The 11,473-nt window shown below is 33.3% G+C and overlaps 1 protein-coding gene across 1 annotated transcript; it reads left to right on the top strand.

The window, feature by feature from the left end:
- The first annotated feature begins 2,082 nt into the window (after positions 1-2,082).
- On the top strand, positions 2,083-7,092 carry LOC108364777 (uncharacterized). The gene is made up of 3 exons (XM_017618615.1): positions 2,083-2,380; positions 2,446-2,605; positions 7,079-7,092. The coding sequence occupies exons 1-3, from the start codon at positions 2,180-2,182 to the stop codon at positions 7,090-7,092; spliced, it is 375 nt and encodes a 124-aa protein (XP_017474104.1). The 5' UTR covers positions 2,083-2,179.
- Positions 7,093-11,473: the final 4,381 nt, after the last annotated feature.

Genomic DNA, 11,473 nt, shown 5'->3' with positions numbered 1-11,473 from the left:
ACTACATGGGAGGTGGTTGTGGTTATATACAGATTTCACCAAAATTTAATTCTAACCTAAATTGTACCAAAGGCAACTTCGGCACCGACTTTCGTTAAAATATCTAAATTTTGTTCGAGTTAGCGTGTTTACAAACAGACACGACTGAACCAATTCATTTCGTCATTCTGAATATTTTGATAAATATGTATGTAAGAATATGTGTATGTACATTTTATACCGTTGAAAAACGGCCTTGCTTATCTGCATAAACCTTTCCTGCATTAGTTCGAGCGTCGATTTATAACTTTGGGTACATATTTCATAAAAACTTTGGAGGTGTCCACTATAAGAGTGGTATATTAGAGAGTTCTACCTTTAAGCTAAGTAATACTTGTTTTACTCCCTAATTTATGGGTCAACTTTACAAAATCAGCCCACCATTATTCACTCAAAGTTGTGTTTGTAACCAGATATGACTTATGTAGGAACTGCATCCGGTTATAATCGCTTACGCTGCACAGTGTATTATTTCCACATTCTAGAAAATATTAATTACGTTATTTTATGTCGCCAAATTTCAAAACAACGTCAACAATGTTTTTAGAAATGCCTGCTAAAGACGAAACAATAACAATTACAAAATATAAACCAAAGTGTAGGGCGGGACGGGAATCGATTTGGAAGATTACCGAGCGCAGTATTATCTAAAATTGTATACTTGAAACTGAATCTCAATGTTTAATTTGTTGGCGTTATGTGATTTATGCAACAATTGCTAAAATACCATTTTGGTCTTATTTTTTTCGGGTATTCATTAAAAAATATACATTTTTCGGATTTTAGTAAACCAGGACTGAGTATTTCATGTTAAAGTAAAACGATGTTAATTTAGATTTATTTTTAGCAATTTATTAATTTCATTAGACCCGCAAACTCGTTATCCGCCCCTATTCGATAAATTTGTATCTCAGTTTATTTACCACTCCTCTTTGACTTTAAACAACATAATTTTAGCTGCTGGAAAGTGCAGGTTTTAATGAAATTTTAATTTTTCAGGCCTACTAGGAATTTCATTTTCTTCGAGTAATTTCTTTGAATTTCATCTCGGCCGAGACAAATTCTTTTATTTCCGCTTTGAATAGAGAAAGCCTAATTCATAACCTTCCCAACAGTATCCCACTTTTGTAAATAGAGAAAGAAATATTGAACTTATAACGGAATTTCGCTGACCCAAATTGGTTTTTTATCGATATTTTCCCCGCACATAATTAAAAAAATAAAAGTTTATTTTTAAGTCCATTTTTGTCAGTTTACAATTCATTGTTGTAGGGAAATTCTAAATATCAATTTGGGTATTTTAGCCTTTGTAGTTAGTTTAATATTTCAGTTTTTGCCGTTTTAAAAATTGCAGTTATATAATAGGGTGACGTGGCAGTAACTCTAAATGACCAATTTTTTGTAAAAAGCTTCGCCTATCTTATAAGATACCTTGTGAAAAATTTCATTAATCTATCTTCCATAGTTTTCGAATTACAGAATTAAAAGCAGAGAGATGGGTAAAATCTTACACTGTGCGCTGCAAGCCTGATTTGCTAGGAATTTTGTTTTTCTCGTTGTTTTATTTTATGTTACTTTGAAATATTTTCCACTATAAGAAAATGTTGAAATTGGATTTCATTTGGGTTAAAGAAAACGACAACTGTGAAAAAATATCAACCAATACATTCAAATAAATTGTCAAATAAGCATATTTACATTTTTTGTTTTGCCTATCTGGATTACTGTATACTGTGGATTTGGTTTTACACCTTCGGGTGTCAAAACATGGCCTAACTAAAGAGTTTCTTTTGATTTATTTTATATCCCAGCCAGCAAGAAAACGTACATTTTACGAAACATTATGTTTTACGAGGGATTCTCGTATCGCCAAAAGTTAGAGAAAAGCTCGTAAACGATAAAACAAAAAAATATAATAGAAAGAGGCTTGTAATAATTTGTCAGCACAAGAAAAAATTTTAGTTTTGTTGACAATTTTTCTTCAATCACAATATTTTGTAAGTAAGTAGTTTGTTAAATATTTAATTTAAGAAAATTATTAAGTATGTGATTTATTGGCAGACTGGTGCAAACGCAAAGGACGATCTACCACTTTCTTAAAAAAAAAACCGTGGACCCCTTAAACGAAAAAGTGAATCAGATGGATGCAAAAATTGGAGCTGTTTTGGAGCGGTTATTTTCAGAGGTGATTGCTTTAAGGAAAGAAAATGGTACCCTTCGAAACAATAAGAGACCAACCATTGCAGAGGGCGTCCTGCCAAGAAGCCCATTTAAGGAAAAGCATGCATTTATGGAATTTGAAAAAGACCTTGGGAGTTCAAGTGAAAAACAACAATTATTGGTAACTAAAAACATAAATTAACCATAATAAAATAATTTTTATTGCATTCTTTAAACACTTTATAGGTTTCTGAACTCGAAGCTATAAATATTTTAAATGTAGATAAATGTTTAAGAACGTACTGGCGGAAAATTATTACAGATGAGGTAGCAGAACTTTTCTCGTGGAAGGGAACTGGTACCAAATGCAACGCTATTGCTTTGGCAACGACTGCGGCAATAAGAAGTACTGATTATAATATTATTTATTACCACTTTTTATTTAATTCAATTTTCCGATTTCCAATGGAGTTTAATCTTTAACTTTATTTTTTTAGGTGCTTTTCGTCAAAAATTTAACTCCGACAAGTTTCCGTTTCAAAGAAGCACTTCCAATATGCACACGACCGGCAAAAAAAATTGGCAGCCTATCCGCAAAAAAGAAAAAATTAATTCAGCTACTTTATAATATACATTAAACCCCTCTTATTTAATTGTTAATTTGGAAATAGACAGTTTGTTAATATTTATTTGTCTGAAAATATCTTCACATATACAGTGCCGGAAAAAAATATTGGCACAGAGAATTTTTCGTCATGAATGCAAAGTTTTTTATTCTGATTTCTTCTCTAATTGATTTTTATAAAAATATAGTTAGTAAGAAGTTCTACTTTCAAATCAGATTTTTAGAAAAATTTTAAGTATGCAGTTTTATAGCCCATTTAATTTTAGTATAATAAAGTGCACACTTGAATAGCTAGAAAACCTCTTTGTTTTTTGACAATTTTTTACACGCAGTTTCTTCCATACAAAAAAAAAATGTCGCAAATAATTTGCATGGAAGAAACTGCGTGAAAAAATTGCCAAAAATCAACTCGGTTTTCTGGCAACTTCAAGCTTGCACTATGTTATACTAAAATATAATGGGATATAAAACTGCATACTTAGAATCTTTTCTCAAAAATCTGATTTGAAAGTACTAACTATATTTAAAAAAAATAATGTGCGAAAATAAATTCAAGTAAAAAACTTTGCATACATTGCGAAAAATTCTCTATGCCAATACTTAGATCCGGCACTATAAATATTTATTAATTATAATTCCATTAAATAAAAGAACTACAATAATTTGAATTAATTAATTGCCTTTATTTTTAGCATTCAAAAACAGTAGATAAAGCAGTGTAAAAAAACGCTTTTACGAGACTCGTTTACAATTAAAAAACGGACGTAAAAATATTCGCTTACGAATGCTTTTTCGATCCGTTTACGACTGTTCGTAGGCGATGCACAATTTAAAGCGAAAAAGTGCTCGAAAAAGAGTCGTAAACGGCTATCATAAACGATTTTTAATCCGGTTTTTCTTCGAGAAAATATCCAATTACGAGCTTGTTTACGATGATTTTGCTGGCTGGGATTTTATTTATTTGTATTTTTAATTGAGCCTCCCGTAACTTACACAAAATTTTGTTAATGCTTTCAATATGTTCGGCAAAGCTTGATTATATAAGTATATCATCCAAGTATACTACATATATTTTGTTGATTAAATCTTTCAAAATTCTATTAAATAGCCTTTGGAACGTTGTTGGAGCGTTTTTTAAGCCAAAAGGCACCCTAACATACTCATAATGTCCATGGGCTGTGGAAAAAGCAGTTTTCAACCGGTCTTCTTCTTTAACAAGAATTTGATGAAAACCTTTTGCCAAGTCCACCGTCGAAAAATATTGTGCTCGTCCAAGTTTGTCCAATAAACTGTCAATATTCGGAATTGGGAATTTGTCGTCGATTGTAGTCTCATTTAACTTTCTATAATCCACAACAATTCTCCATTTCTTTTCTCCAGTAATATCTGTCTTCTTCGGTACTATCCACAGAGGACTATTATAGAGAGTTGCTTTCTTTTATAATACCTTGCTTAAGCATGTCAGTTATTTGTTCGGTTACTTCCCTCTCGTGTATTTGTGGATATCTATAAATTTTTGAATAAATTGGTCTATCGGTAGTTACTTTTATTTCATGCTGTATAATATTTGTATTAGTTAATTACTGACCCTCAGTGTAAATTAAATCCTGATATTTATGTAGAATATTTTTTAACGCATTTTATTCTTCATAATTCAAATTTTCATATAAATGTCTAGTAACTTTTTCATTTAAATTAATCATGTCTAGTTGATGAATTTCTTCTAATTTAAACGGATATTCCTTTTTAAATTCAATTTTACAATTATTTATAATAATAGTATCCTTTTCCATTTCTATAATTGCTTCAAGAGGTTTTAAAATATTCCGTCCGAGAATCGCGTCAAAATTTTTGCTTTCAAAATTTGTCAACTTCCATGACATTGTTGCATTTTTATTAAATTCTTTAGGTACATCAGTAATTATTTCAAATTTTATTTTAGTTTCACTATTAAGAGATTTTAATTTCAAAGGAATTTTAAGCGGAATTCTTTTATAAGACGGAAACAAACTTTCATTTAAAAGTGAAGTGGATGAGCCAGTATCTATTAAACATAAAATTTTGTCATCTCCTAGAGTTAATTCTACTATTGGTAATGTTCCCTTTCGGTCATTGCATGAAAATTTGAAACCTCATTTATTTTTACTTCGTCCACTTGCACATAATCTGTATCCATTGGCTCCACTACACTTCTCTTCTAAACTTCGTACTATTGTTGCGTTGATATTGATTAAAATTTTGAGACGTAAATTGACGTGAATTATTAATATTCTGTCTTGGCCAGGAATTACTATTTTGATTAAAATTGTGATATTTTTGAAAATTTTGATCATTTATATTTGTTATTATAATTTACATGCGAATATTTATTATGTTTTATATATGTAGTTATAGTTATCTTCTCTATTCATTCCATTACCAATTTTACCATTATTACGAATCAGGCCTTCACTTTCTAATAAACTAAAAGCTTCTCTCAATGTAGTCACATTTATGTTAATTATAGCAGAAGCTAAATTGGCTTCAATATTATTTAAAAATGTTCGTAAAATAATTTTTTCCGTATATATAGGGCTAAATTCTAATGGTTTGCTACTATCATATTCAAATTTTTCATTTAGTTTTGATAAGGTGTCTAATAAAAATGTATAATAGCTCATTATATTAATAATACGAGCTGCAAATGCCTCCTGATAAAGTTGGTGATATGACTCCTTAATGCGAAAATTTTGAATCAGGATAATTGTAGTCCAATTTGCATCAGCTGGTAATGTTCTAATAGTATGTAACGCTTTACCTTGTATTTTATTAAGGATGACTCTTGGGAAAATGTATTCACATGCAGTCGGATTTGTATACAGCATCGACAATATAACATATACTTCTCTTAAATATGCAGAGAGAGCATATGTACCATCACCTTTGAACTCATGCACTCTGCGTGCATCATTCATAAGATCATTCATTGAAATATGTTATCCTCTATTTTATTGGTTTATGTATTGGAGTTAACTTTTTGTGACCACATTTAAATATTTAATTATATTATACATATTTATGTATATTATCCATAAATTACACGGATCTTTATTTTTTCCACGTTATACATATATTTTTTGCAAAAATTTTTATATAAAATATTTTTTTTTAATTGTCCTTTTAATAAATATATGGGCGTGTTCCTCTGTTCGGTTTTCGTTTCTTTGACTGCACCAGTTAAATAATAAAATCGTAGCTTAACAGTTTGGGAACTTTTTATTATAAAATGAATCTAAAGACTGAAAAAACTTGACAAACATTGAAAAACAATTCGAATACAAAACATTTACATACATACATATACGAGTCGCTTAAAACTTATTAACCTTCCTACACTTGCCAGTCGCAGGGAAATGCTTGGTATAATTTTTATGGTTAAATTACTGACAGGCTCAATTTCAAGTCCGTCTTTTCTGGCTGATGTAAGCTTTAATGTTCCCTCACGCGTATCAAGACACTTTTGTCCCATATTTCTGAAAGCTTGTAAAACCAATTTTGAATTGCACGACCCACTTCGTTGCTTATGCCAGGATTTTAACTCATTCCAGCACGTTTGATATATCAAATCCGCTTTTCAGCATTAAGAAAGCGATACTCTCCTCTCTCAATAAGTGAATTATTGACATAAATACATAAAATCAGCTGATGAATTTAGTTCTGTAGCTGAACAGTTTTAGATCTCGACACTTAACAAACTCCTGCCTATCGTGACTCGGCACAAAAATTTAAAATATTGGTTCCGTACGTCATGCGGGCTGCGCCCCTCGTGCGGATGGGCGGGAATGGAGGGTAAAAACCGTTGGGATTATTATTATTATTATTATAACAAAATGCAAAACCGCTTATCAAGATAATGCAAAACCGCGTATGTGCGGTTGCATAAATTATTTTCTAGATAGTTAAAACACGCATATTTCAAAATGGTTCTCTTTTTATAAAGCAATCGCATTTCTGGCTAGTATATTTCAGGACGAATGGATATAGATTCCGCCAAGAGCTTCGGTGAGCAAATACAATTTTTGGCAGCAAATGTCAGTTGCGCGGTTTTGCAGAATAACCATACGCGGTTTTGTACTTTAAACGACAATATGTACTTTGTACATTTTAAAACAAACAAGAAATAAATAAATACAGGTCTTAGACACAGAGATGAGATCATTTAACATTTTTTGGTTTTATGAATTATATACATAATTACATGTTATCTCCCAATAGGTTTAATTTCTTAAAATTAAATTTAAATCAGTTAATTACACATGCAAATCTTTAGCATCTGAACGCATATAGTGCGGGTCAATTGCCTTGTTCCTTGCATAACATTATGCTATTGATATAGTCAGTCTTATGTTTATTTCTTGGTTTAGTTTTTATCAAAGAAAGCGTTGAAAATTTGCGTTCTGCAGCCGCAGAGCTATGTGGTAATGAAATTATATTAAAAACAAAATTGGCGAGATACATGGAGTTATTTTCTTTCATTCCATTTTTAATAAACTTTTTCCCAAAACCTATCAATATCCATATCGCTGGAAATATCAAGCTCACGTAGCCTCAGTAAATTCCACTGCGTGGTTATTATATCAGGATCGCAATCTATGAGATGTCGAAACTTTAACAAAAGAGCTAAAATTAAAACTACCTTAGCTGGTTTTATTATTTGTAAAAGTCTTGCATCTTCACGCTTTAAATCGAATCTTAAATTTTTTTGGTCCAAAAACTCTATGTAAAACTTTAAGGTATTGGTTTTGATTATTGTCATTTTTGAAACGAATAGTGCGATTAATAAAACGTTGCAAATAAAGTTGTATGAACGACCTATTGCAACTCCGGATTTGAAATGTACAATTTTTTTAAAACGCCGCGCGTAAGTAAAAAATAAAAGTTTTTACAATTATATTTAAAAGCAACCTTAACTGATATAGTTTTTGTTGAAGTATTCGAATACAATAAAAAATAATGTGTTTCGCGACTTTGTCTTTGCAATGATTGCCAGCTCAAATTAAATGGAAATGACGCAACTTTGTCGCAAGAAAATCTCATACAAAAGTAATCAGCTGTGTCGTGTGTGTGGAAAATTTTTCAACTAATAAATACCACATTTGCAACAATTTTGCGACGTTTCATGAATCCCACTGATATTAATATTGTTACCGGTCGCATCTTTTTAATAAAGTTACTCAAAATTAAGAGATAATATGCTTTGATAGTTGCACATAAGTATGACAAACGAGAGCTTTCAGGTTGGACCGCTTTGTTAAGATTGTTAATTATAGGCAAAATATACGATAGAAATAAACAAGCAATTTTTAGCAAAAAATGAATAAAAACTAAGCTGCGCTTTTTCTTAAGATTTTAAACTTTTTGCTCGAATTATTCAAATACATTTACGTAAAAGGTCTGAAATTTGAAGAAAAAGCAATTGCTTAGTTTTTATTCATTAGGCCCAATGTGATACAAACAAGTCGATTTCATTTGTAAGTACAAGTCACAATATAAAAGATAAAAAATTAATTCTTTTTAAGTGTGAAAGTAAATACGAGTACCTTTAAGAAAAATGTATGGATTGTTTGAATTCGTTTGCCCAAAAACATTTTTTTTTTTAAATTTCTAAAATGACCTCTTCCAAAAAGATGACAAAATATATGTTATTGTTCAATACGAATTAACTTTATTAATATTAAAAAAGAGTATTAAATTGTTTAATTTTTTTACTTTAAAAACATATGAAATATGCTTAAGTCAATTTTTTAAATTAATTTAAGGTTTTAAAAAGACAAAATATATTTTTTTTTTAAAGTAGCCTCACAGGCGAACGTTAGTATTAAAGGAATAAAAAATAAGGTTAGTATTCTAGGGATATTAAGAAAAAGATGAGGATGAGGATTTTATTAATTAATCCCAACGGGTTTTACCCTCCTTTCCCGCCCAACGGACACGAGGGGCGCAGTCCGCATTACGTACGGAATCTTTTTTTTTTGTGTTTTTTGGTGCCGAGTCGTGGAAACAGGAGTTTGTTAAGTTCTCGACACTAAAACTATTCAGCTACAGAATCAAATTCATCAGCTGATTGGTTATGCTAAAGCTGTTTATTTAAGCGAGTTATGCATTTCCCGCATAAAAACAGAACAGCGAACACACACACGCACTTGTATATTGCACTCCCGCCCAAAACCAAGTGCAGCGAATAAACACACGCACTTGTGCTTAAAAATAATTCGTTCGTTCTTCATTGGGTATGCATTTTTAAATGCACTTCCCAACTGCCGCAGAACAAAACCTACTAAAGTAGTTAATTGCTGGCACTCCAAATCATGCTCAACAAACTTGCTTGATGCATCACAACTCTCTCGGAGTTGTCTCACGGGGCTCTGTATTGCCTTCGGCATACAGAGGTGGTACAAGAGCTACCATTGGCCACAGCGCCTACCCAATTTTTGAACTTAAATAAATAACCGGTGCTCAACACTCCGCTTGACGCACACCCCCAAAAACTCTTACAGAGTTTAAGCGGCAAAGCCACAGCGCTACAAGCCGTAGGGACTCTGCATGACTTACAACCATGCAGAGGTGGTAACTGATGGTTATCATTGGCTCCGACGCCTACCCAAAACATTTTTGCTTTAATAAATTTTTATGCAAATACATTCATCCTGGTCCTGCCCTCACACTGAGTTATTCATGGTCCTTCGAGCCGGATACTCGCGGCTTATTTTACATCCACTAGACGACAAGTCGTCTAGGGGGGCCAGGATGTTTAAGCGACTTATGCATTTCCCGCATAAACAAAGAACAGCGAACACACACACGCACTTGTATATTGCACTCCCGCCCAAAACCAAGTGCAGCGAATAAACACACGCACTTGTGCTTAAAAATAATTCGTTCGTTCTTCATTGGGTATGCATTTTTTAATGCACTTCTCAACTGCCGCAGAACAAAACCTACTAAAGTAGTTAATTGCTGGCACTCCAAATCATGCTCAACAAACTTGCTTGATGCATCACAACTCTCTCGGAGTTGTCTCACGGGGCTCTGTATTGCCTTCGGCATACAGAGGTGGTACAAGAGCTACCATTGGCCACAGCGCCTACCCAATTTTTGAACTTAAATAAATAACCGGTGCTCAACACTCCGCTTGACGCACACCCCCAAAAACTCTTACAGAGTTTAAGCGGCAAAGCCACAGCGCTACAAGCCGTAGGGACTCTGCATGACTTACAACCATGCAGAGGTGGTAACTGATGGTTATCATTGGCTCCGACGCCTACCCAAAACATTTTTGCTTTAATAAATTTTTATGCAAATACATTCATCCTGGTCCTGCCCTCACACTGAGTTATTCATGGTCCTTCGAGCCGGATACTCGCGGCTTATTTTACATCCACTAGACGACAAGTCGTCTAGGGGGGCCAGGATGTTTAAGCGACTTATGCATTTCCCGCATAAACAAAGAACAGCGAACACACACACGCACTTGTATATTGCACTCCCGCCCAAAACCAAGTGCAGCGAATAAACACACGCACTTGTGCTTAAAAATAATTCGTTCGTTCTTCATTGGGTATGCATTTTTTAATGCACTTCTCAACTGCCGCAGAACAAAACCTACTAAAGTAGTTAATTGCTGGCACTCCAAATCATGCTCAACAAACTTGCTTGATGGATCACAACTCTCTCGGAGTTGTCTCACGGGGCTTTGTATTGCCTTCGGCATACAGAGGTGGTACAAGAGCTACCATTGGCCACAGCGCCTACCCAATTTTTGAACTTAAATAAATAACCGGTGCTCAACACTCCGCTTGACGCACACCCCCAAAAACTCTTACAGAGTTTAAGCGGCAAAGCCACAGCGCTACAAGCCGTAGGGACTCTGCATGACTTACAACCATGCAGAGGTGGTAACTGATGGTTATCATTGGCTCCGACGCCTACCCAAAACATTTTTGCTTTAATAAATTTTTATGCAAATACATTCATCCTGGTCCTGCCCTCACACTGAGTTATTCACTGTTATTTCAAATATTGAGAGTGGAAATGATGTTTTTCTTTTAGCAGAAATCGAGTCCGATATGTCAAACGTGCTGGAATGACAGTTACAATCTTGACATAAACAACGTAATGGTTCGTTTAGTTCAAAATTAGTTTTGCATGGCTTCAAAAACAGGTCGAAAGTGTCTTGACATTCGAGAGGGAACATTAAAATTTACCTCAGCCAGAAGGGCCGGGCTATTAATCAAGCCTGTCATTAATTTTACGATAAACATTATACCTTGCATTTCTCTACGACTTGCGAAAGTAGGCAAACTTATGAGCTTTAGACGACTAGTATAAGGTGGGAGATTGTAGTCTGTATCCCAGTTAAAATCACTCAATGCAAAACGCAAATTCCAAACAATGGATCCATATTCTAGTATAGGTCTAACTATAGTGGTAAAAAGATCTTTTGTAACATAAGGATCTTCGAACTCTTTTGACCATCGCTTTACAAATGCAAAAACGCCTTTGGCTTTATTGACTGCAACATTAATATGAAGGTTGGAATTGAGTTTGGAATCCATTGTGATACCAAGAGCGACAAAATTGGATACCTGCTCCAGATTATAATTTGAAATT

Source organism: Rhagoletis zephyria, unplaced genomic scaffold (genome assembly GCF_001687245.7).
Source record: "Rhagoletis zephyria isolate East Lansing unplaced genomic scaffold, Rhagoletis_zephyria_1.1 Rzeph_scaffold_01668, whole genome shotgun sequence".
Lineage (NCBI taxonomy): Eukaryota > Metazoa > Arthropoda > Insecta > Diptera > Tephritidae > Rhagoletis > Rhagoletis zephyria.
The sequence above is the reverse complement of the archived record's forward strand: the minus strand, read 5'-3'. Positions and strand labels throughout refer to the sequence as shown.